Raw genomic sequence first — 27,961 nt, 5'->3', positions numbered from 1 at the left:
TTCCTATTGGGACCACATGAATTAACACACAAACAATAAACGGCAATTAATTCGCAAAGATAAAAATGAGCTCAAAATATCCAACGACACACTGTCCATACTCAGTTGAACAAAGACAGTAAGCAACTAGGTAAACCTCAACCAAAGATAGCACAAGAAGAATAAACGTTGCCACGAATTGCACGTTTCCAATTAGCAAAACTGAGAACTGGATACTGTCCTCTGCTAAACTCTTTCTGGAGTAGAATCTGTGACAATGTTGATATCTGCTGTCCCAAATGTGATGTAGCACCACATGACGTAAACCACATTTTCAACTGCAGTAAGCAGACCACGGACCTGAAAGTGATTGACCTATGGGAAAGACCAGTAGAGGTAGCCAATTGGCTAGACTTGAGTCCTTTACAACCACACTGCACAGAATAATCCGCCTTCCTTGTCCCTTTCCCCTGATTTGACGATACCCCTCCCGGTCGCCCTAATCCGGGGACTGCATGTCATTAACCATGGCGTAGATGCAGAAAGGTCACCGCAATACAAGCAAGTTGTGGATAGGCAGTCACACACTACTACTAATATATGTGTTATTGTTATGATACAAATGCAACTAGGGTACCAGTTAAAAACGGTAATAAGCGCCTGTATCCCACCAAAATTACCTGCGAATTGCAGCTCTGAGCGACAGCTACAACAACAACAACTGCATAAGTGATATAGGTTGACATGAATTAGCCCCCCAATTCACTTAGTAAAATCACGAAAGTTCAGTTGATAAAACTTTCTGAGCACGTCTTTCAACTTATTATGCTGCGTAATATTATGCTTTGTTTCAGTTCAGTAGCTGTATCAAGCAAATTAAATTTAGGGGTCTGCAATTTGTGACGTATTTATAGAATAGCTTCAGTTAGTGAGCGTAAGATCCTGAGCCTTGACTTCTTCTTTTGGCTTGGAACGCGTACCACAATTTCTTGTCAGTCCTGAAAAATGCAGCATATCCATTATATGGTTTCTGATGTCACTGTAATGCAATATAAGTCCGTCTTGTTTGTTGAACAAAAAATACAGGTAGAATTTTCTATTTATTTTCATACATCCTCGATACAAAACATGTTCTGATTTCTACATGGGGTTGGGGGGGGGGATTTGCTGCGTTGTGAGCAAAATTGTGACTCCCATTCTTTGAAGTCTAATTTTGTAGAGACATGTAAAAATGTTTCGCAAGTAATAGCAATGACAACCGAGTAACCTCTGTTTTTGTTCTGAAGTTTTAAAGTCTGCTAGGAATATTGCCACGGAAAGAATAATCATTAGGTTGCAAAATGTACACTTTTTACACTTTCAGGCTTTTGTGAACAACTATGACAAAAGCACCGATTAGCCTAAAATTTATATCTTTAGCTAGAAAAACGATACGGAAATCAAATATCGATATGTTATCGATAACAGCTAGCTTGCAATTTTTCTTAATCAGCGATTAGTAATGCAAGCGCACTTAATGCAGTTCCTTACAAATAAGGCTTTCTTTGATTCATGTTTAATTGACAGCTTGTCAAGGCAGTCCTGGACAACATTGACAATTTCGAGTAAATTCACGAGGGTTAATTTCAAGAAATGGTTGATGCTCTTAGTTTAATTTTATTTCGGCTTTGCCAGTTGAGCTTTATCTACCCGACGATGAACTTAGAGTTCGAAAACAGTTGTAAAAATGTTTTGAATTGACAATATACAACCTAAATTTACTTGACCACATGTACCTTTTGCAACGTAATAATATGAGAAAGAGCATCAATGATCGAACAGGATTACCAATTGTGGCTTCCGTCCCAAGTCGAGATCTCGACTGTATGACCTCGACTCTATGAAACTGAGACATGAGAATTGAGTGCGAGTACCTGATGCTGCGCATGTCGAAGAACTCAGACAATTGGAAGAGACATTCTCTGAGATGTTTGATGTCTGTGTACTTTCGGATCTTCCCACACCCCCAACACATGAACCCCTCCCCCACGTGGTCCTCGTAGATATGGTCCACTATCTGCTGCAGAGTCTAAACCATCACAACCAACATCAGAGGATTTCGTTAGCTGCATTTATCAAGATATAGAATCAATAAATTTTTAAATTAAAGCAATAGTAGTAACAAATTTTTGTAGTATCGAGAAAAAAAATCAAAACAGCCATATTTTTTAGTGATTGTTTTGTTATGAGAACGCTAATTGAAACGCTAAATATAAGAAAACGCTATTTTTTTTCGTTTGAGCGCCACAGCGATTAAGACATACTAAACTCTTGTTGGAGATATCATAGAGAAAACGATCTCGAACTACAGCAAAATTTAATATAAATTATCAAAAACCAGTTCAGAGAATATTTGCTGAAAAATATTAGACAAAACATACTCGCGACAAATTTGGTGCTGCATAATATTTTTTAAAAAAGAATTGCAAACCAAAAAAAGGAAATGAATCTAAGAAGTCTAAAATCAATAATTTTCATTAACAACTGCTGAAATCAGAGCGAATGAAAATATAGGTCTTGGGAGAATGATAGAATGATACATGCTAGAATGAGGAAACACGAGGAGAATACGGACTCCTTGTAAAAAACAGAGCCACACAACCTATTTTTTTTAACAAATATGAAAAAAATTCGAAGTATGATAACGAGCACAGTCAATTATTTAGTATTTTGGTTTTAAAAAAATTACATAGCTATCCTCGTGCCGAAATTAAAAGAACAGAGTCCAAAAGATCGAAATAATAAAACATTTTGCAAAAAAAAAACAAGTTATTGTAAAAATTGCATTTATGGATCAAATATCACTGGAGTTCAATGCTTTGATGCCAACAAAAGTGAAAATTAAAAAAATTAAAATCTTGCTCAGATTATGTGTACAATTTCATAAAACAAAAATACCTCACGTTAAAAAGAAGCGCTCAATGCATGAAATGTCAAGAGAAAGTCGGCATATACAGTACTTATTTGAAAAAAGTCCGCTCAAAGATAGAGAATTTTTTGAAAAAATGGAAAATGTGCCCATTTTGCAGTTGAAACGCATTATTAGGCTCTAAAACTGTATTGTAACAGTTTTAGAGGATTGCAGCATTGATCAAAAATAATTGCGAGATCGAACCAATGAACCAAATGGAATTAAAAACGGGTTAAAAACGGTTGTATATATGCGCCATCTTATCAAAAAATACTTTTCAACGTGCAAACAAAATTCATTCACTGACCGCATCGCATAAGCAAACCATTTTTGTCGCTCAAAAATATTTAGTTCACATGGTAATTTTACTCACTTTGGATTTTGAGTCAAAATGCCGTTGGAACAAATTGTACCTCCGGTTTAAAAAACCTCAAGAAAACTAATGCTCCTCCTGGAGTCGTAAAAAGACCAAGCCGTTTACGATTATTGCTTCAAACTTCGTTTGAGAGCAATTAAATGTATACAAGTTCCTTACATAGATCGACAGTGTAATGACGCTGTGCAACCGTATTGGTTGCAAGCGACCAACGGAAGGGTATCGCTTTTTTGTTAATCAAGAACTATTTTCAAAAATCAGCTCCATTAACTGTCCTAAAAGTGGTTCGAGTCGTTGTATAAGATACTACAATAACAGGTCGTTGCACCATCTCAGACGCCTCGCCTGCCTGACTTATGACTTTGGATGAAAAAATTTTGGAAAAAATCGAAGGGCTGGAGATCATTGTTGCCTGAATTATGTAATCCATTACCCTAGTAAGCCGAGCAAAAGATTTTTTCATGCCTAGAGCTACAAATTTTAACCGAATTTAGCGAAAATTGAACCGTGTTTGTTTAATAGGGCGTCCATAGTACTGTATTTTGGTCCTTTTTTGTTCCAAGCTTGGTACTGAGTTGCGGAGTTAAAAGTGGAACTAGATAAGACTAAGCCAGAGCAAACGGTACAAACGCACCCTCAAGAAAAAATTGTAAGAAGAGAGACCACCATTTAAAGAAACCATTAGGTTGAAAAGTCAACCCAACATGTGGGGTTCTGATACTGCTCAGATCTAATATCATTCCAACTTAATTCCAGTACCTTGCACCTGACAATAATGGGTCCCCTTCCGTCCCACCCACTTCTGTCTCTCCCTCTCTTCTGGCAGATGGTGCAATCCATGGCAGGGATCTTCTCGTGCAGAAGAGACTTGTTCACTTTGTTCCCTCTGATCAGCATGTCTGCCACCAGGACTCCTGGATGCATACGTTGGCAGTGGTCTAGCCACGCCTCACGTGACCTGGTACAGAATTGCGGAGCAAGTTTCAGAATTTCTCCAATGAATTGAATGTTTTCCTCTTGTCCACCCCAATCTTTGTGGGTACATATTGTTTGCACACGCCAGACGCACGTGCCATATTTTTACATACTGAATTACTATGTTGGCATATGCTCTGTAACGGGGGGGGGAAGACCCGATAAAGCTTTGAAGCTAGTTGACTTGTTCAATATATATGAGCAAATCTATTATGTCATCTCATCCAGTAAACTCAAACTTAGAGCCAAGTGAATCGATTATGAGTATTTCATTGCCAACGTTTTTTGTAGGCATTGAAGACCCGATCAATTGGGTTGTGTTAAATGCTATTGAGGGAATTGCAATGTAAATTATTTTGCACGTTATATGCTCGTAATCTTGATGACTTGAACAAATGAAAATTATTTGACTAGAGGCAACATTGTTTGAAGACACCCAACCAAGGAATTCAAAACTTTCTTTCTATTGCAGAAACGTTTGGTTATTTTCTATTAAAACACGCATTTTTGCAGTAAGTCCAAAAGGTAATTTTAACATAATGGGGGAGGGGTGCAATAATGAGAATGACCCAGAAGTTAACGGAGGCATCGGTTAGTCGATATGTGGGAGGATTTCACTAACTTGAACACTCCCTTGAGTTCCGGGGTGACATTTGAGTCCTTGTTTTTGGACTCTGTACTGTTTGTGAGACATACATGGCAGATGTGATGCACTTTCACATGTTTGTCCACCACGTGTCTCAACATCTCGCTGAAGTACCTGGACACGGCCATCTTTACATGGTTATCCAGATGAAAAACAATAAGGATATGTCTTGGAAATTTTCGTTGAAAAAATTTCATTACCCATCATTGATATGCGCTATGGAGCGCAATAGTTTAGTTTGACATGTTTGGAACTTTTCTGGAACAATGTGAACAAATTAGGGCGTTTTTGCGTGGATAATGGTTTCTGAACTCCTAGTCAATAAGACAGAAACAAGAGCGACATAGGAAATGTTTGCTCTGTTTGTTTTTTTTACGTAAGGAAGCGTCGGTATGTTCGGGTTCAAACGCTAGAAACCGTTGGTACGTTTGGTCATGGACATGTAAAGATTCGGTATGTTTGGCATTTAAACGTAATAAATAATCGGTTTTAACGGTCGGTATCTTCAGTTTTTTTTAGGTTTAATGTGTTCGGTTTCAAACGTAAGAATGAAATTTTTAACTTTAGAAATTGTCGGTATGTTTGGTTTCTTAGATTCGTTGTGTTTGGTTTGAAACGCATAAAATCTTAGGTTTTTCTTACATACAAAAATTTGACCTTTTTATTTGTTTTATTTATATATAACGATAGCTTCCTACTCTAAGCAGTTTCAAACCTACCTCTTGTAGACCATTTATTCGAACAAAAATTAAAATTGATTTTCTGCTATAGATCAATGATAAAACTACGCGAACAAATATGAATTTTTTTGTCTGTTTCTCAAGTTAAAATTTAAAGACTTGTTGAACATTGATGGGTATTCAGTAACATTTACCGAGTTTTGATACAATAATTAGAAATCAAAAAACATCAGTAATTTTCTCATGATGTCCTGTGGTTTGAAATACCGACGCGAAAACAGAACAGACCGACGATACCAAAGAAAAAAGTAAAAGTTTTCTACTATTGTGAATGATTTTACCAATGATTTCTTTTGTGTTTGAAAATGATGGTTTCTGGACTTTATCCAAATATGCTGCTTCAATGCTGTTTGATTTTAAATAAGTGCAAAATATAAGTAAACGTTTGACGGATTAAATAAAATTGAATACAGATAATAGATTTAATTTCCGAGAAATATGTTATGTATTCATATAAAAAGATGTTGAGGTAACTCTCTGGCGTCAGGGCAAAAAAAATGAAACCTAACCGACTAACGTCAAGCGAATTGCTCTCAAACAACCGGCAAGTGGTTGGATTCGTCAGTAGGTAGTCACGGTTTAGTGAGGCTAGCTTTAGCTTAAGTGAAGAAGCGTGAGGTGAGAGCAGCGGGGGGTTGTACCGGGGGCAACGGTGGGAGGGGGTCTATGGCTGCACGGGGCCCTTACGGCCTGAACAATGTGCAGGGGTGGGGATTGGGGGGATGAAGTGAGGGGGGGGGGTTTGTTGTGGGGGAGGGGGTGGTGGGCTGGGGGTTAACCTCTAAGAACAGATCTTCACGCCAAAAGTATAAGTCTTCAAAATAGTTTCTTTGAATCGCATACTTGGAGTCTAGTGAGCTGAAAGTCTCTAAGAGCACTTAGTTCCCGCTGTGCGCTACCTGTTTAACCACTTTTTGAGGACAAAACAAACGTCAAACGGGTTAGAAGAAAAATGGAACCAGCGCAAAATCGCACAAAAACAGACCGACAGGACTAATATAATTACTACAAACTTCTTTCAGAGCAATTAAAAAGCTATTTATGTCAAACCTCAACTGGCTAGGGTATAATTTTGACCAAAATCGATTTAGAACAAATAGAACAAAAAGCCCGACGACAATAGTGGCGCAAGAGCCACCGAAAAATTTGAAAACGTAAAGTCAATTCTCAGATCAACCCAAAAATCGTTGTAAAAACGTCTCATACTTTGTCAATTTTACGATACCATTCGGTAAAAAATTACATAATCGCATAAAAAATTCTAATGAGACCAATATAATTGCTGCAATTTTTGTTTGAAAGCAACTAAACTTATTGTGAGAAACTCAAGATGTTTGAGCGTGCACTTTTTGAAGCGCAAACTTTGCGCATTCTTTTTACACCTCCAACATTTTTGATCTTCGTAGACGTTTAAACACAATAAATACACAATAAATTTACATGTCTTGAGTAATCGTTGCAAATGACTCCACAGAAAATACCGAAATTAAGTAGCTATTCAATGGCTATTTAATTACTTTCAGTTTAATTAAAAAAAAATGGAGAAAAGAATTTTTTTGCTAATGAGAACATGTGTACTGTTACATGAACTTCTTATCTTGATGATAAAAATGAAGATTTTTTAAATTCATTTGATACTACTTTGTTGAGCTCAAAATATTAGTCACACTTATTCTCTGTAAAGTCTGAAGATATATAATTTAATTGAATATTAAATTTAAATGTTACCAGTGATATCTTGTGTACAAATTATTTTGTGGCCTGTAATAATTCTTCTCAAGGTTCTTAGTCTAATATTAGAAGGTAGACTATTATAAGTTGAAATTGCTTGCCCAGCAAAAGAATCAGTTTAAAAAAATTGAAAAAAAAAGAGAAAAGAAACTGACAGAAATCTATTCTGAATTTTAGATCTCTGGACCGATTGTACTTTCTTCAATTAAAAGAGTTTTTAATTCCCCAGTTTAGGTTTTTCAAAAATTGTGATTGACGGTTTTTGCAACCCTGCAAAACTTAGAGCTGAATAATGTATGTGGCTTAACCAATTTTTTTGAACGATATATTTTTTGTCTTATTATATTTTTTGTACGATTCTACATATTGTATTGCAAAGTTTTGTTCTACATGTCATGCTCTGAAGTATCATTTTCTATCAATAACTACACCGATGTACATTTTTTATAACGCTGTTCACGTGCTGGTGTTTGACTTATAATTTTGCAGTGAACTAATTACTACACCTTACTATAGTATCAGCACGCTTAAATTTTTCCTTCGAAAATATTTGAACGTTCCCTTATTGATGAGAGAAAACATTTTTTGATGAAAACGAAACTTTTGAAAAGTTTGTTATTGGAATATTTTTTGTCCCAAACACCGACATTGGACAAGTTTAGAAAAAAACTGGCGGTAAAAGAAAATTTGAGGTAAATCGTATTATACAAGCTCTTTTTCGTGGAAGCAAGTTGACGTTGATTAGGGTTAAACAGATTTTACGTTTTCAATTTAATACATTCTGTGACTTGGCTGGTTGAAACACCGCGTTAACACACATTACCCTATCTCCTTATTTAACAAAATTATAATAGAATCATAGGAGGATGACAGATTGTGAATAGAATGACCTGATAGGACAATGGCTGAAAAAACAAACAGCGTACTTGCAGCTTCGGAATGAAAGTTTGCCAGGATCGAGGTGTCACCGCTAAAAATTGCTAAAAGATGTAAGATTTGCAGTTAATTTGAAATAAAAAGTAAGATATGCACTCAATGCGATGAAGGCGGCGAAAAAAAACTTTTAAGCGGTGAAAAATGTTATGCGGTGAAAAAAATTCACCGCTAAAAATCCTTTAAGCGGTGAAAGAAACTTTTTCACCACTACCAGCAGGATGCGGTGAAAAAAATTTAGCGCTACAAGGATGTGGCAAAAAAAACATTTTCACCGCTGAATTTGCAAATCTTACAAACATTCACCCCTAAATTCAACGCTTATCTCAAATTGACAGGAATTATCATTGAAATAAGTGAGCGATGGCGCAGTGCAATAAGAAGTTGTTGACGTGTGGGAGGTGAGAGGTTCGAATCCGTTCTTTTTTGTAAGAAATTCGGTGAATGCGGTAAAAAAACAGCAAATCTTACAAAAATTTACCGCATTCAACGCTAAAAGATGCGGGCGCTTTGCGGTGAAAAAAGTTTTTTTTCACCGCTATTCACCGCTAACCTTACATTATTTTTTTACCAAACTTCGACCCGGGTGTTCATCAACAGCAACGGTAAACACGATGTAGATAACTTTTAGGAAAATGAAGTTATTTTGTGTTTAATCGACACCTGAAGTTCTCCCTGCATACGTGTGGGCACTGAGTGATTTCCCTGTTTTTCCCATTGTGAGAGAGGAGGTAGTGGTCTATCATGCACCCCTTCCTACTCGCCATCCACTTCCCACAAATGTCACAATGGTCCTCCAAACAGTGCATGTCTAAACATCACAATCAATGTCAACCCGGGCTGAGGTTCTATCCGGAAGTGACCTCTGATCAGACCATCCCAGACCAAAGTGTCCACTGATCAGACTGAAGTGTGTTTGAAACACCGTGTGCGCTCGAGGGCGCTAGAAGTTGTCTCTGATCAGACCTTGCCAGACGGAAATGACCTCTGATCAGACACAAATCAGATCATTGTCCAGACGATTGTGCGCTCAAAATTGCTTCTGATCAGACAGACTACTGTGCGCTCGAAATTACCTCTGATAAGACTCAATTGCGCTCGAAATAACATGATCAGTGAATAGGTTGCACTGCTAACGAATCTTTTTCATTTTGCCATATTATATTCATTTCATAAAAAGTGATGTTTGCAGTATTGAATTCATCTGAGGAAAAGCAAATTCAAAAAGAATTGCTAATGGAAATGAAACCCAACTTTTGAGAAAAAATTATTTTGCATACCATTAGTGCATATTTTTGACTCAATGGATGAACTTATACAGCTTTCCATAGGTCTTCAGGTCGTGGTCTTCAGGTAATCAAAATTTCATCTCAAGGGGACTGGAATTTGCTATCAGTGGGAACCCTTTGGTTCTTGTCAGAGGCAGCAGACTCTAGATGTGTCAGTGATCAGAATGCTGCCTCTTTGTTGCCTTTTGGAAGAACCAACATCTCTCATTAACAAAATGCGAAAAATCGAAATAAAAACATGCGCTTAAAATACAAAAATTGAATTAAAAAATGCGCTTCATTTCGGTCTGGACATACCAACTTTCAGCCTGGCACCTCAGTATGGGCTCACAAGTTCAAATAAGTGCCTTTTTAATTTAATTATATAACCGTCACTTTCTAAGTGTGCCTCAATTGCTTTAATGAAACTTTTTCGTGTAAATGGTCCAGATCAATATCATTTCTCCGAACTTCTAGTATAAAATTGTTAAAAATGATTCAGCTGCTTCTCAATGGAATATTCATTCTTACTGAAGTTGTTGCTAACCAACAAAATGGAAGTAGAGGTCAACAATGCTTGTGAAGGACTCCTCGCATGACATGAAGAATCCATGTTGGACAGCTGTCAGTTCATCATAGTCTCTGTCCTCAATCGACACTTGGAACATCTTGTCAGTACACACAAATTCCGTGTTGTTACAGTGAACGTCTACATAACAATACCTGATTCTATTTACTGTTTCCTTATTTTTTCAGAAACTCACAAATTACGCAAATCATAAATTAAGCAGGAGTCCTCTTGCCCTAAAAGCTAGTGGCTCCTTAGACATATTAGTCATTTAAAAACAACAGCGAGAATTCCGGAACCGACGTGAATCGTCCAATTTTCCCGAATAAAAAAACAATATTGCAACTCAAACTACTATCTTTTAACTAAAAGCAATTACTTTTTGGCTCTAAAGAGCTCTTTAAAATTGGTAACAAAATTGAAATCCTTCGCAATGAGAAAAATCAACATTGGAGTCACTGAAGCGAGCAAGCAAACATTTACAATGTAAATCAGAAACGGTACAAAAATGCCACGCAGATTAAAATCTTACTGAAAAATTGACAGAGGAAACTCTAATTGAAACGTTCAATTTGCCTTTTTGAAATTTTAACTGATTAAAAACATCTTCTAACGTTGAAAAATAGGCAACACATATGAACAACTAATTATAACTCGAAAAATTGAACAGGCTGAAAATTGTTGCAAAAATACAAACTCTATGACTCAAAAGACCCATTGGCTAAGCACAAGGTAAGCAGCATTCTAAGAAACGACTGAAATATTATCAAAAATTAGACTTAAAGTTCGGTTCGAGAAACCAACTTTTTAATTTTTTGCGCTGCACCGAAAAAAAAATCGTAATATTTCTTTCGTGCTGAAGATAACTTTGAAGAAGTGAATAGAAGCTATTGCAAAAGTTAAATTTATTGGAAACGCTGGAAAAATTCAATCAAACTTTATTTTAAGACAAGATTCGAACAAAAAAGACAAAATTAATTCATGTCAAAAATTGACCCCAAAAAATTTGCTGAAAACAATAATCAGTTGCTTCAGTCATAATAATAAACAAATTATAATAAATATTACAACAAATTCTCAGAGCTACATTTTTAAATGAAATCTTCAAACTGAAAAACCAATAAGTCCGTGAGAAAGCTAAAATCATTAAATGCAAAAAAAAACTGATTCAAGCAGAGCAAATCCGGTTTCGCTGGTCAAATTTCCAGGTAAACGAATCAACAGGTCATCTTGCAGTACTGTCGATTTTCCCAAAGATGTTATCAAAATGCTTGAAGCAAGCCTGAACAAAACAAATTTTCAAGGCATTTTCATATTAAATTAAATATTCACAATGAAACAGAAATTATTGAGCGTAAAAATTTTAAAGTCTATGTAACAAATGGGTGACAACTCCTTTTATAACTGTTATTATAATAATTCTGTACCGCAATTATACAATTTTCAAGTTTGAGGAACTTGTGAAACTTTTATTTACTTCAATTTGCATCGTGGAAACGGTCAACATATTTTTAAAGATTAATCGTCTAAGGTACCAGTTTGTTCCATTGAAGACTTATGGATTCAGACTTTGTTCCATTGAAGACTGGAATGGATTCAGACTTTTATAGCAGGTTTCAGACTCTAAGAAATCAGTGTTTTTATTTCTACGGTTTGATAGATTAATTTTGCACTCAGCAGGGTTATTTCAATTCTTTTTTCAAAATCTAAAAAGATATAGAGACAACCCTTGATATCTATCTATCTTTACCAAGATCGCCTTCAAGCTAGAACCAGAGACAGAACTCAACACTGCAATATCCGCAATCCTCGACCTGGACGAAAACTAGAAAACTACTAAAATGTTTGAACATTTTTTTTTAAATTAAAGAGATTATGATCAAACTGAAAAATTATAGACCATTGGGCTTGAAAAAAGAGAGTAAATTTCAAGCTATCTCTAGTAAGTGGAAAGAAACAGACGCAGACGTGAATATTAGTATAACTGCATTGAGAATTTAGCTGAACGCGTATTGGGTCAACTAAACCATAAATTAAACAGAAAAAAAACTCAAACGCGCAGTATTCCGGAACAGACAAGAAAGACAAAAAACAAAAAGCAACCAGACAATTACCATGAAATTAATAAAACATTAGAAGACTTCCAGCGACAGTTAAATGCAATCAGTGACAACAATCAAATTAAACGCATTCTTCAACACAAACAGAATTAGCAAACATTTTAGCAGTCGAAGAATTTAATTATGTAGATACTACTAAACTAGACCAAAGTTCTGTATATGTTAAACTTATACCAACAAAATCTTCAAAGACCGCCAAAAATTAAGAGTAATTAATTAAAAACAACATCAAAGTTACTAATAACGGTTCTAAACCACGTGAAACAACAATTCTTGAAAGTGGTTAACTACAATCAAATCAAAAACAAAAACCAATTAAAACCAAGATAAACAGATTTTAACGAGTTCTTGCAAAAGCTAAAAGACTGCAATTTCTAAATTTTTAAAGCTCTACTAAAACGGTACACAATTTTAAAAGAAGATAAAGTTAGCCAAAAAATTTCATATCATTCCAAAAAAAGTAAGGTACTATCCATGTATTTAAGTAGTAATAGGGTGAAAGAGGCTCCCCGGGGGGGGGGGGGGTGTAGACCCCATGTATTAAGATAGGGTATAGGAGTAATTTTTGAGAGAGGGTCTACACTAATGTATTAAGATAGGGTACAGGCGTACATGTATTAAGATAGGTTATAGCGGCGCCACGTATTAAGATTAGGAATAGCCGCCGCAACGTATTAAGATTAGGAATAGCCGCCGCAACGTATTAAGATTAGGAATAGCCGCCGCAACGTATTAAGATTAGGAATAGCCGCCGCAACGTATTAAGATTAGGAAAAGCCGCCGCAACGTATTAAGATTAGGAATAGCCGCCGCAACGTATTAAGATTAGGAATAGCCGCCGCAACGTATTAAGATTAGGAATAGCCGCCGCAACGTATTAAGATTAGGAATAGCCGCCGCAACGTATTAAGATTAGGAATAGCCGCCGCAACGTATTGAGATTAAGTATAGGGACCAGGGTATTAGTAGTATAGTGTGAGTAGATCAGCCGCATTTTTGGGAGCCGGTCATTGGCCTTTCCGCGCAGGGAATTGTACAGGCGGGGAATTGTACAGGCAGCGCGCACGGGAATTGTACAGGCGGGGAATTGTACAGGCAGCGCGCACGGGAATTGTACAGGCAGCGGGAACTAACGGATAATTCCCCTCGCAGCAAATTTCAACATGTTTATTGGTATAACCAGCGCAATGTATTAAGATTAGGTATAGCCGCCGCAATGTATTAAGATTAGGTATAGCCGCCGCAATGTATTAAGATTAGGTATAGCCGACCCTAAATAGCAAGATGGCGCAACGGAAGCGTGCTGGGCTCATAACCCAGAGGTCGGTAGATCGAAACTACCTCTTGCTGATCTGGCATTGTAACAGTACTAGTGGACTTTTACGCGCTCATAACATGGAAAAAAGTTAAATAAAAGAAAAAATTGAATTAATAAGTACAAAATAACAGACACAGTACAAATTAAGCACATGCAAATACAAATTTAATCAAACGTTTACATGATGATAGTACAAAAGAAAAGAGTATTAAAGTACATTTAGCCGAGTAGTTACAAAAGTCGACAAAAAAAATTTGAGTAACTAACGAAGAATTAAGGAATTTAGAAAAAAATTACTGTCGTTTTTATTACACTTCGACTTATTTTACATTAAATTTATCTAATTCACATATAATTACTTATAAAGTTTAAAACGTGAACGTCATGAACCTTGTTAAGTTTTGTTTGAAAAAATTTAAATAGTTGAAATGCTGCAAATATTGTGTAAAATCCACACAAATTATCAGTTTTCTGAACTGGTTATTGTATCATTTTCTGATACTTTTTATTCAAAAATTTGTATTTTGTGATTGGACGAGCCAAAAAATCAGCATAGTAATAAGTTCGATTGAGTCGAGCAATCATTATCCAATGCTCTCAAGCTTCACTGCTCGGACAAGTGTTGATGATAGCAAAACTGAATGTGGGTAGCCTTGAAACACAATCTGCTGGAAACGATCCAATATAGCGGTATTTGAGTTCTGGGATCCGTTCAATAATCTGTCTCAGGGAAGTGTTATCCATGACAAACAATTTTTCTCTGCTTTATTTCGCAAAAACCATTAACACACGGATTTCTAACTGTACAGTCAAGCTGAAAAGACTCATTCTCTCCATAAAAGCAACAATCATTGGACTTTTTACCTTGCTCTAATAAAAGGTTGCTTGACTTTTTAATTTTGTCAAGAGAATTGTTATGGGATTTGGGGTAGAATAAAATAATTATAAAAAGAAGTACCAGAAAAATTAGGAGAGGAACGTAAACAAAAAAGTTTGAATTAGTTCGCCCCCAGTTAACGTCCATTTTAAGAAATTATTTGTTGAAGAGAATGGCAACTGGGTGACGATAATATATAACCCAAAAATGTTCCAATGCAGAAAGCAATGATGTAAAACCCATGAAAAACTGAAAAAAATATGGAAAAATTTTCGTTAACGCAAATATCTTCAGACATTTTTAGCAACCGTTCCGAACTGATCAATTTTAACAGTGGAAATCTTTTCTCCTAGAACAAATAATTCTGTCACGCTTCTTAGCGGGCGGTCGAAAAACATTTCTAATCGGATACTTTCACCGCTGAGCTCAGGATAATGAATACTTTCTCCAGCATCTTGAAGTGAAGTGAGATCAAATACAAGCACGTAATGGTTCTGAAATAGATTATGTGGTAACGCGGGAATCTCTTCGTTAAAATTCATTGCTTTCATTGTTGTTACATATGCCCTACAGTCATTGGTTGTATCAACTGATACTATAGCTCTACCTCCTCGAACAATTCTTAGTTCTCGTAAACCAAATTTCTGATAATGGAAAGGATTTTCTTGAAAATGTCCTGTGAATGCTGAATTTGTGTTCATCGCAATAGCTACTCGTCTGATTGGAGCATTGTTAAAAACATTTTCCTGAATAAACTGGTTCTGTCCTGAAGGAATAATAAATGTGCGTGCAATTGTTTCCATAAAGTTGTAACAAGCAGGTTGATGAGTTAATTGATATTTGATAGTCTGGTGATACACTTCGTTAACAACAACACGTCTTGGAAACAAGGAACAGTCAAGAAATTTAGGGGAGACGTGAGGATTGTAGGAGATCATGTAAAAATCGTGTAAAATTTAGAAAGATATTTTAAACAACCATTGAATTCTATCTATCTTTACCAAGATCGCCTTCAAGCTAGAACCAGAGACAGAACTCAACACTGCAATATCCTCGACCTGGACGAAAACTAGAAAACTACTAAAATCTTTGAACAATTTTTTTTAAATTAAAGAGATTATGATCAAACTGAAATTATAGACCATTGGGCTTGAAAAAAGAGAGTAATTTCAAGCTATTTCTAGTAAGTGGAAAGAAACAGACGCAGACGTGAATATTAGTATAACTGCATTGAGAATTTAGCTGAACGCGTATTGGATCAACTAAACCATAAATTAAACAGAAAAAAACTCAAACGCGCAGTATTCCGGAACAGACAAGAAAGACAAAAAACAAAAAGCAACCAGACAATTACCATGAAATTAATAAAACATTAGAAGACTTCCAGCGACAGTTAAATGCAATCAGTGACAACAATCAAATTAAACGCATTCTTCAACACAAACAGAATTAGCAAACGTTTTAGCAGTCGAAGAATTTAATTATGTAGATACTACTAAACTAGACCAAAGTTCTGTATATGTAAAACTTATACCAACAAAATCTTCAAAGACCGCCAAAAATTAAGAGTAATTAATTAAAATCAACATCAAAGTTACTAATAACGGTTCTAAACCACGTGAAACAACAATTCTTGAAAGTGGTTAACTACAATCAAATCAAAAACAAAAACCAATTAAAACCAAGATAAACAGATTTTAACGAGTTCTTGCAAAAGCTAAAAGACTGCAATTTCTAAATTTTTAAAGCTCTACTAAAACGGTACACAATTTTAAAAGAAGATAAAGTTAGCCAAAAAATTTCATATCATTCCAAAAAAAGTAAGGTACTATCCATGTATTTAAGTAGTAATAGGGTGAGCGAGGCTCCCCGGGGGGGGGGGTGTAGACCCCATGTATTAAGATAAGGTATAGGAGTAATTTTTGAGAGAGGGTCTACACTAATTTATTAAGATAGGGTATAGGCGTACATGTATTAAGATAGGTTATAGCGGCGCCACGTATTAAGATTAGGAATAGCCGCCGCAACGTGTTAAGATTAGGAATAGCCGCCGCAACGTATTAAGATTAGGAATAGCCGCCGCAACGTATTAAGATTAGGAATAGCCGCCGCAACGTATTAAGATTAGGAATAGCCGCCGCAACGTATTAAGATTAGGAATAGCCGCCGCAACGTATTAAGATTAGGAATAGCCGCCGCAACGTATTAAGATTAGGAATAGCCGCCGCAACGTATTAAGATTAGGAATAGTCGCCGCAACGTATTAAGATTAGGAATAGCCGCCGCAACGTATTAAGATTAGGAATAGCCGCCGCAACGTATTAAGATTAAGTATAGGGACCAGGGTATTAGTAGTATAGTGTGAGTAGATCAGCCGCATTTTTGGGAGCCGGTCATTGGCCTTTCCGCGCAGGGAATTGTACAGGCGGGGAATTGTACAGGCAGCGCGCACGGGAATTGTACAGGCGGGGAATTGTACAGGCAGCGCGCACGGGAATTGTACAGGCAGCGGGAACTAACGGATAATTCCCCTCGCAGCAAATTTCAACATGTTTATTGGTATAACCAGCGCAATGTATTAAGATTAGGTATAGCCGCCGCAATGTATTAAGATTAGGTATAGCCGCCGCAATGTATTAAGATTAGGTATAGCCGCCGCAATGTATTAAGATTAGGTATAGCCGACCCTAAATAGCAAGATGGCGCAGCGGAAGCGTGCTGGGCTCATAACACAGAGGTCGGTAGATCGAAACTACCTCTTGCTGATCTGGCATTGCAACAGTACTAGTGGACTTTTACGCGCTCATAACATGGAAAAAAGTTAAATAAAAGAAAAAATTGAATTAATAAGTACAAAATAACAGACATAGTACAAATTAAGCACATGCAAATACAAATTTAATCAAACGTTTACATGATGATAGTACAAAAGAAAAGAGTATTAAAGTACATTTAGCCGAGTAGTTAAAAAAGTCGACAAAAAAAATTTGAGTAACTAACGAAGAATTAAGGAATTTAGAAAAAAATTACTGTCGACTTTATTACACTTCGACTTATTTTACATTAAATTTATCTAATTCACATATAATTACTTATAAAGTTTAAAACATGAACGTCATGAACCTTGTTAAGTTTTGTTTGAAAAAATTTAAATAGTTGAAATGCTGCAAATATTGTGTAAAATCCACACAAATTATCAGTTTTCTGAACTGGTTATTGTATCATTTTCTGATACTTTTTATTCAAAAATTTGTATTTTGTGATTGGACGAGCCAAAGAATCAGCATAGTAATAAGTTCGATTGAGTCGAGCAATCATTATCCAATGCTCTCCAGCTTCACTGCTCGGACAAGTGTTGATGATAGCAAAACTGAATGTGGGTAGCCTTGAAACACAATCTGCTGGAAACGATCCAATATAGCGGTATTTGAGTTCTGGGATTCGTTCAATAATCTGTCTCAGGGAAGTGTTATCCATGACAAACAATTTTTCTCTGCTTTATTTCGCAAAAACCATTAACACACGGATTTCTAACTGTACAGTCAAGCTGAAAAGACTCATTCTCTCCATAAAAGCAACAATCATTGGACTTTTTACCTTGCTCTAATAAAAGGTTGCTTGACTTTTTAATTTTGTCAAGAGAATTGTTATGGGATTTGGGGTAGAATAAAATAATTATAAAAAGAAGTACCAGAAAAATTAGGAGAGGAACGTAAACAAAAAAGTTTGAATTAGTTCGCCCCCAGTTAACGTCCATTTTAAGAAATTATTTGTTGAAGAGAATGGCAACTGGGTGACGATAATATATAACCCAAAAATGTTCCAATGCAGAAAGCAATGATGTAAAACCCATAAAAAACTGAAAAAAATATGGAAAAATTTTCGTTAACGCAAATATCTTCAGACATTTTTAGCAACCGTTCCGAACTGATCAATTTTAACAGTGGACATCTTTTCTCCTAGAACAAATAATTCTGTCACGCTTCTTAGCGGGCGGTCGAAAAACATTTCTAATCGGATACTTTCACCGCTGAGCTCAGGATAATGAATACTTTCTCCAGCATCTTGAAGTGAAGTGAGATCAAATACAAGCACGTAATGGTTCTGAAATAGATTATGTGGTAACGCGGGAACCTCTTCGTTAAAATTCATTGCTTTCATTGTTGTTACATATGCCCTACAGTCATTGGTTGTATCAACTGATACTATAGCTCTACCTCCTCGAACAATTCTTAGTTCTCGTAAACCAAATTTCTGATAATGGAAAGGATTTTCTTGAAAATGTCCTGTGAATGCTGAATTTGTGTTCATCGCAATAGCTACTCGTCTGATTGGAGCATTGTTAAAAACATTTTCCTGAATAAACTGGTTCTGTCCTGAAGGAATAATAAATGTGCGTGCAATTGTTTCCATAAAGTTGTAACAAGCAGGTTGATGAGTTAATTGATATTTGATAGTCTGGTGATACACTTCGTTAACAACAACACGTCTTGGAAACAAGGAACAGTCAAGAAATTTAAGGGAGACGTGAGGATTGTAGGAGATCATGTAAAAATTGGGTCTTGCACGAATCAATTTCAGTCTAACTTTTGTATTTGGAAGCAGTAACTTTTCACATTGGAACAAATAAAATTACCATAATAAGTAGTTCCATTTTTCAGCAAAAGTTCTTCCTTTTGATCTATAAAAGGGCTTTTCTCAAAATCGCTGGGTTCTTTTTCAATTTCATATCCATGACAAGCCAAAATACCTTCATTATTTCTTGTGGAAGCGTTAAATTCATTGGAAATTAAAACTTTGTGTCCATAGAGACCATTTGAGTTGTAAACCTATTGATTGTTCAGATACACCTCACAATTGGAGAAGAGCGAGTGCAATAAATTGTTGACGTGAGTTAGATAATGTAAATCATCATCTGTGAAAGACATTCCCATATCTGTTTTTCCATGCTCGTCTTTTTTCATAAAGTCATCAAACAATCTTCCCTTTTGTAATCCAACTTTGATTTGAAGGTGGATATCTCTCATATCAAGATATATGCTTCTATCTGTTTCAAACTCGAACTCAATGCTGCTTTCATCCAATGAAGTACTGGGATAAACCTCTTGAACGTGAGAAGATTCAATTGGTTCCAAAACAGGAATTTTGTCAAAAATCTCCAAGCAAGAGTTCGTAAAGTGACCATAACGAAAGTTGCTATCGTTTGTTGATCTAGTATTCATTTTAGCTTAGAAAAAATATCTCTTCTAGTTCGAAGACGTCGACTGGTTTTTGGGGGAATTCTTCGAATTATGCGGCGTTTCCTAATTTTTCCCCCACATAGCTGTTTACGTAATGTTTTCTTTCCAACATCTGCAGCCACAGATTTGAATTTTTTCTTTCCAGTTAGAACATTTCCAATTTCTGGTGCAGCTATATCAAGCAAATCAGCACCAACCCTTTTTGCTGCTTGGACAACATATCTCCTCAAAAATGGAATAGCTGTCCTCCCAATTGTTTGTGCTAACGCTCCGAATCCTCTTCCCATCTGTCTTGAATAACCACGAAAATACGGTAAATCACTATCAGCAACCATTTTCTACAACTTTAAATCTAAAAATGATTGTCAGAAGTTTTTCTAAACATTAGTACCGCTCTTGTCACACCAACAGAGTTGAAAGGAATTTTTTCACCATAAGAGTCCCGGAGCTCGAGTTTTATGCTGTGGAATCAGTTTTTTAGAATTTTTTTAAATTGTAAGTTTGGAAAATTTTGATAATTCATGTATTGTCCCGTTGAGACGATATCTCCATTCTTAACTTTTGATATAAACGGAATGCATCGTAAAAGAGCAGCTTTTGTATCACCCACAATATTGTATTCAACAATATCACTATATATCATTAAGGTGTGTATTCGTACAATGTCATAAGGAAACTTGGGAAAAAGTGGACCACCACCACTCATGAAAACAACCATACCATAAACAGCTTCTTCGCATCCAAAGACATGACAAAGATCGGCACTAAAAATGACAAGTAAAGAGTTCTGATTTGGAAGACTCAAAGAAATTCGCTGTGTAATTTTGTTAACGTGTAACTTGATGGGCGTTTTTTCATATTTTTCACGTTCCTGAATTTTTCTATTCATTTCATTGACAATATCAGAGATCGAGGGGTATAGACCTGGAACAAGTGTGTAATAATCCGATGGTTTTGTATCTGGTGTTGCTTCATCTAGATAGAAGAATTTACCCTCTGTTATGTTTTGGTACAAGGAAGGATACGACAGTTCCGTTATCGCTACCTCCCATTCTCCATCAAGATTAATTTGTTCAGGTACAAAATTCGTGAAAGAACGTAGTGTATTGTTTGGGTAACAATTAAACGACGCATTGGAAACCAACTCAACAGTGAAAGAACTCATCTTTAAATGATACACTTTGAAAGCTCTTGTTCATAAAATTTACCTAGAATTTCATCACCTTGTTCTCCACAAAGGTTATAGGTTGGCAGTTTGAAAGTAGCAACTTTAACAATTTTGAATATTTCATTTGTGAACTGTGATTTATAACCTTTTCTGAATGGAATATGTTTTTTGATATACGAACATTTTCACCCACTTTAAAACGTGGTCGTTTATATTGGTTAATTGGGTTTCTGTAAAAAATTGACAAAAAGTCTTTGTTTGTTACATTTTTTGGAGCTTTACCTGTTGAGCGATTAACTCTCGTGTTCATAGTTTTGACAAAGGAATCCATTTTTCTCATGTATTTGTCACCATTTTCTTCCATATAGCAATAAATAATGTTTTTCAGAGATTTTATGGCTCGTTCTGCTACAGCAGCTTTCGTTTCACTTCTAGTAGAGTAAATTTTAATTTTCTTGTCCATACAAAACTTTCGAAACTCACCACTAAACTCTGTTCCTTGGTCAACCCATACTTTCGCTGGCATATTTTTTACGCAAAATTTTTTTGAAAGCTACAACTGCATCGGTAGATTACTTTGACTTCATTGGTTGCACACGAACAAAGCGAGAAAAGACGTCAACACATACTAATAAATACTTCACTCCATTATTAGTATCCGATAATTTATCCATAAAAGCTAGATCGAGACACCAGATCTCATTGATTCGCTTAGCAAATGCTGGTAATCTTTTGAAATGTCGTGTTGCATGACGATACTTTGTGTAGGAATCTTTACTGTGTAGAAAGTAGGCAACTTTCTTTTTGCATAACCCACTTGCCTTTTTAGATTTTTAATTGATCCATATGCGGCTTTTCCATCTCTATACAGCCTTTGTAGCTTGGCTTTTTCAGATTTTGAAAGGAATCCAGCTCCCTCTGTCTTTGCTTTTGGCATCTTTGTTTATTACTTTTTGCGGATTTATTCCGGTAGCATCAAGTATTGCGTAATATATGTCGGGAAAATCAACGTTCTTTCTTTTTAATGCAAAAATAAAATCTGCAAAAGCTACTTCTGTATCTCTTCCATCTAATAAAATTGTGTCGTTGAGAGATAGCTTGACTCGCGGTGAATTCAAAATTTGATCTACAATTGATTCGTTCTTTAAAGATCTGGTTTTGTTGCTGATTTCCTTGTAATTAGGGTTCAAATTTGTTGGGACAGAAACTGGTTTCTGCTCAAAAGTGTCCAACTTTTTAACTTCTAATTTGAATTTTTGTTCGTAAAGGTGCTGAGGAATCAAAACAAACTGTTCCATTTCAAGACAATCGATTAATGATAGATGGTGTCAAAATTGATATGAGCTCTATTCCTTTTCGTGAACTTAAAATTGCTCTTCTTTTATTTATTCCGGTTCTTTTTAGCACGAGTTGATGAATTTCGTCTCTGTACTTTATTACGTCTTGTTTTTATATTTCCTGTAGTTGTCCCCCGAGAAGGTTTACTATGCATTCGTTTAGAAACTGAATGAAATCTTTTGGACAATTTCTTAGGAACGTTTTCTTGAAGTTCTGGGAATACGTTTGGAACGTTATCAGCGTAGAGAGATGTTGTGTGTTCATCGGCCAAAAAAGTAATCTTTTGTTTCGTTTTAGGGAGAAAAAAAATAGTGGGAATAGAACCACTGTTTCTGCAAAATCTAAGAGAGTCGACTGTTTTCGGAGTTAGATCAATGAGTAAGTGACCATACGGGATTGAAGTAGTTTTTGTATACCAATCTTTTAATTGTGATCCTAACCCGAGCTGTTGACTAAGAGTGTTAATCTGGAGAACATCTCTAGGAGACTTGAATAAAACTATATGAGTATTTTGTAACTCAATATCTCTTCCCAACCTACTCTGATAAAAAAAAAGATTATGCTTTATATATATTGTACTAAGACCTTTGTGTCTTCCAGCTGTCGCGATTTTGACAAAATCTTTCGAGCTTGAGATTTCTTCACAAGAATCATCAAAAATCAGCAAATACTTTGTTCCATTATTGGGTAGACTCTGAATGATCTCAAAGTCAACTACTTGAATAAATTGAATGTTCTTAATGTTATTGGACATTAGACCGTAAAGTGATTGATAATGTTGATAAAAATAGTAAATTTTATCAAAATCGGGTTGAAAAGTTCCAATAATTAGCCAATCATGGATAAGATGAGATTTTCCAGACCCGCTTGGTCCCACCAATGAAATAAAAATGCGTTCCTTAGTAGAAATCATTTTGTTCATAGTTTAGGAGAAGGTAAAATATAACCGACTGTACTAGATAAGATAACAATCCAAACTGTTGTTTCTTCACAGGTTTCGGCAAGAGTTATTCTTACTATACAGCACGCTAATATTAACAAAATAACAAAAAATTGGGACAAAAAAACCACCAGAGATCTATTACAAGTCTGTCCAAAACATTTCCACCATTGTCGTTCCTGGTTATTATCATCAAAGACAAAATTACCTAAATTTAAATCGTTATCTGTATGCTCGGTCATTTATAGTTTATTTTTAAGGGAAAATCAATTTTTTGAACTGGGAATGCAACTTCTCTCTGATTTCAAAAGTAGTAAAATAAAAATAATAAATTACAAAACGATCACAAATACAAATAGAAATTACAAATAGAAATTACAAATATTATACGTTATCAAAAAAATCCAGAGTCCAAGTTCCGTAAGCATAAGATCTCTTCTCTGCACAGTGAAATGTCTTTTTGTGTCGATACGGATAATTGCTACAATCCCAGTCAGTATCCGAGTTATTGAGAAGTTTGGAAACTTTTGGACAACCAAGATCATCTAGATTCTCCACATCTTTACACAAGTAATTTGAGAGAAGATTACACTTCTCTAACCCTTTTGCAAAGTATTCTGTTGTAGGTGAACAATGTTGGTGAATGATTGATGACAACTCAGTGTATTCCAGTTTTCCATTGTTCTAATTAATCCCATGTAAATTTTTAGCGTTCCATTTTTGAAAAGTAGGTTTATAGTCTTTGGGTGGGAGGAAACTGTATCCCAATACAATTCCATCCTTGAAAACACCCAACTCCTTGACAATTTTTCCTTCCAAGCACTCAATATCAAACACAACCAGAGACATTCTTTTTTCTAGGTTGAATTATTACAAAAATGATTAGCAGTCTAGCATTTTGAAAATTTGAGGATGATAAAATTTAATAAAGACACAAAAGATTAACGCAGTTAAATGTCCCAAGAAACATGAGCTTGGAAAATTTGGTAACATGTAACAGTATCCTGGTCCCTTGTTTGTAGTTGCTTTAACCGCTCCAGCAGAATCGTGTAGTATAGCATGTAATCGAAAAACTTTCAATCTAGCAAAGAAAAAATCTAAAAAGGAATTTCCATAACCAATAACTCCTCCATGAGGAAATTTTTGGTTAATTTCCTCCAAATTTATATTCTCGTCCCAAATTTTACAGGCCGCTAAAAAACAGTTTTTGCGTTTTTCATTTTCGGGAAACACTGAAAGGATGCTTCCGTAGCAATTGAATATGTTGACAAGAATGACAATATCCATCAACTTTGCGTTCCTTCATCCATGTCAATGCAAATTTTCTTAAACTTTTCAATATAAGATAAAAGTGTAGGGAGATGCTCTAGTAAGTTCTCGTACTCTTCTTTTTTTAATTCAATATTTGTCAGAAAACTCCACTGATATCCATTCCAACGATGTTGTGAAATGGTAACTTGTTGTTTATCTGAACGATATATAAGACTTGTTCTGCGTAATCCGTTGTGAATAACCCACTTAAATTCTGAAATTTGGGACTCTATGTCCAAATTTTCTAATTTGGGAAAATTTTGAGCTTCAAGAACAGTATAGGAATATCTTTTAAGTTCGTAATGAAGTCTAACGTGAAAAACCTTTGACTTGTCTCTGAGACTCAAAAAACTGTTTCTTGAGCAACCAATATCCCAACTCATTCTCAGATCAAAGATTTTTAAAATGAAAAATTTATTGTAGAGAAGACAAAGACATATTACAAAATCACACAACAATTATTATTGAAATGTACATTGTTCAATGTTAGAAAAGTCATTCAAATTTTGAATCAGTTCCTTGAACCCGTCCAAAGTGTAGCTGACATAAGTCACCTGCTTGAACTCATTGTTTTCCTTGCGACAAAAGAGCCGAATCTGCACATAAATGGAGGCTGGATTCTCCTGAACGTATTGAATGAAAGTCACATATATTCGTCGATTTCGTCCTATGCTGACCTCTCTGACTTTGTGACATTGTTGCAGCACATCCTCCATACATGGGTTCTTATCAAATTGAGTCGGGTGCTCACTCAGTTCCAACTCCCCATCCAGGATATTGTTCTTGAGGAAACAGAATTTCTTGAATTCTTAATCTCCTATTCGAAGTTGTTGGTACTTCTCAAATGTTCCAGAATTATCTTTTTGAAGACTTGGAAAGTTGGTTCGGAATAATTTTGTCCATTTTTAAAAATCTGGGACACAGTAAATCTCCCAAATCTTTTTGGGTTAGAACTAAAGTCTATATAAAATGGAACCGAATCAGTTCCAGTTTTAGGTTGAGAATCGGTAAACATAGACGAAGCACTCGAGTAAAACGGAGAGACTTTAGAGAGAGACATTTTATCAACTTAATGTGACAGAAAGAAATTAATTGAATGATTTGACTTGTAATTTTACTTCCTCTATTGTTTCCGATCACCTTTTTGGTAAAGATGTCATTATCTTTCTTTCATTTCCAAAATATGGAAAGTTCAATTGCGTCATTTTGCAAAAATTCCATATAAGGAAACTTAGTCAGAAATTTTAAGTTGAGCAAACATTTGAACTAGAGCAGCATATTTATCTTGATGTTTAGCACGTCTGTGTTGCATTAGCGAGTAATAGTGTTTGAAAAATTTAGAACAAGTAAAACAACGGATTTTTCTGAGTTGCTGTCTCTTGAACTGTGTCATTTTTCAAATGACATTTTTGCTGCGTTTGAACTGAATTGCGTTATTTCCTTATACGGTAGTTTAAAAGAATCACTCCAAAATCACTTTGGTTACAGAATGGCAGCAGTTATGTGTCAAGTTTTACCTGACTTTTATAAAAAATTTTGTGAGAAAGACTTGTTCATTTGCGTATCAGTTAAGGATTACAAACCTTACTTGCTTACTAGTGAATACTCTGTTGCGTCTCACAATTACACTTTTTGTCCTCTGAAAAATTGTTCTTATCACATAATTCTCATTTCATCTTCCAATAATGAATTACTCCAAAAATTGGATGATTTACCTTTTCAATATCAGACAGTGGACTGCTTATACACCTTATATAAACATCAGTTTTTTGGTCACACAAACGAAGAAGCAGGACTTGTTTTCACCCAATTGATGAGAGCGGTACAACATAATTCGGAAAACAAATTTTTTGAAAAACTACCCAGCGTGTCTAAGAAGAGATTGAGTAGAAAAAAGTTCAAGAGACATCTACTGAGAGCTGAGCAAAGAAATGCAAGCACACAAACATTGAGATCATCCTTCTTCGACCAAATTCAGTCACTTAAGAACTCAAAGTATGAGAGTGAATTAATAAAAATTGTTGATTGTTTACTAGATGGTCATGGAATAATTGAAAACCCCATGTTGTACTTTGAAGTTAGAAAGTAATAAAGTATTTGTACTAAAATGTTATATTATTAGTGTATATTCTAAAAGTCGAAATTTGAAGTCGATTTGTTTGTTAAATGTCGAATTTTCACACAACATTTTTTGTTAAAAGTCAAAAATAGAACCTCAGATTTTTCATTAAAAATCAAAAATGTTACCAAACTGTGCGTGCAAAATGTGCAATTTTTTTCTCATTTTTCTTAGTTTTACGGTATGATTTTAAGCAAAAAACATAAATTTTAATAATTTTTAAAATGACAAGTTTTGAATCTGTTCTTGCAGCTTAAAAATCGGATTTGTAACAGTAATTTTTTCTTAAAAATCGAATTTTTTCTCGACTTTTTTTGTTAAATATCGAAAATAAATTCGACAATTTTCTTGAATATCAAAATTAAATTCGGTATTTTTCTTATTGTCGAAAAAAAAATTTTCAATAATAACCAAGTACCTAAATTATCAAGTAACCTTTCGTGTTAATCTTTCATTCTGGAAAACTATAAAAAAAATTATAAAATTGAAAATGTAAATTTAATGAAACACCCAAAAGGTATTCAGAAACTTTATTATTTTTACGAACAAATACAAAATAGTTTACAAAATTGAACATAGAAATCATTCAAAAAGAGTTTCAATAACATATTCTGGTATGTTCTGAATTTCATTACCGAAACCTCTTTGTCGCTCAATTCTACCAGGTAATTGAGTTGGTTGAACAGTGACTGGCGTATTAGGTACATCACTCAAAAAGTTAGGGTTGTGAGCTGTTCCTTCCGCAATCGATGGGGTTGTCATCGAGGGTGTAGTTGACATGTCAGTAGATCCATAGTACTGCGCTGGATCAAAGTTTTCCAGATCGTTAAATGACGTGGTGGTACTAGTATCGATACTCAACTCGCTATGTTCTCTACTATGAGCTCTTGAAGCTATTTGGAGAAGATTTTTTTCCACCTCCGGGCCTGATACCTCACCTACATCCGGTGTAGTGAACCAACTGTTTGGAATTTGCCCTTCCTCCCAAGGAAATGTTTACTGAATATTTCCAGCTACGTAGTTGGCAGGAAAATCAGATCCATTAACGTGAGGATAGTGGTGTCCACTGACAACAGCAACTTCGTGTCCCATCGCGTGAGTTCCGAGCTGATTCTCTGTGATTGGGACCTGTCCCTGATGATATGTATCAAACTGTTGTCGCTGGTGCTCAATAATGTGCCACACAGTAATGGGTAAAGTGATCAGAGACTCATACAGTCCGTTTGATAAATCTCGAACTCCTATCCGAGCAATATCCTCAGTAAAAGAAAATGAGTACAGAAGGTTATTATTTTGAACGGTGAACTCCATTTTGGAATAAATGATAGAAGAGGTTTTTATTAGAAAGTGATGAGAATGGATGA

The 27,961-nt window shown here is 35.4% G+C and overlaps 1 protein-coding gene across 2 annotated transcripts in view; it reads right to left on the bottom strand.

Moving 5' to 3' along the window:
* Positions 1 to 787: 787 nt before the first annotated feature.
* The window catches only part of LOC142351952 (uncharacterized), a 50,936-nt gene continuing 23,762 nt past the window's right edge, over positions 788 to 27,961 (bottom strand). For both annotated transcript variants that reach the window (XM_075404247.1, XM_075404238.1), the window contains exons 3-8: positions 10,146 to 10,307; positions 8,994 to 9,141; positions 4,903 to 5,040; positions 4,065 to 4,263; positions 1,893 to 2,047; positions 788 to 977 (exon numbers count right to left, since the gene is read on the bottom strand). In XM_075404247.1, the coding sequence (XP_075260362.1) occupies positions 905 to 977; positions 1,893 to 2,047; positions 4,065 to 4,263; positions 4,903 to 5,040; positions 8,994 to 9,141; positions 10,146 to 10,307 (875 nt within the window). In that variant the 3' untranslated portion in view covers positions 788 to 904. The remainder of the gene's footprint in view (positions 978 to 1,892; positions 2,048 to 4,064; positions 4,264 to 4,902; positions 5,041 to 8,993; positions 9,142 to 10,145; positions 10,308 to 27,961) is intronic.

This window comes from Convolutriloba macropyga, chromosome 1 (genome assembly GCF_964194025.1).
Source record: "Convolutriloba macropyga chromosome 1, txConMacr16.3, whole genome shotgun sequence".
NCBI lineage: Eukaryota > Metazoa > Xenacoelomorpha > Acoela > Convolutidae > Convolutriloba > Convolutriloba macropyga.
This window is presented reverse-complemented; position numbering and strand designations above follow the sequence as displayed.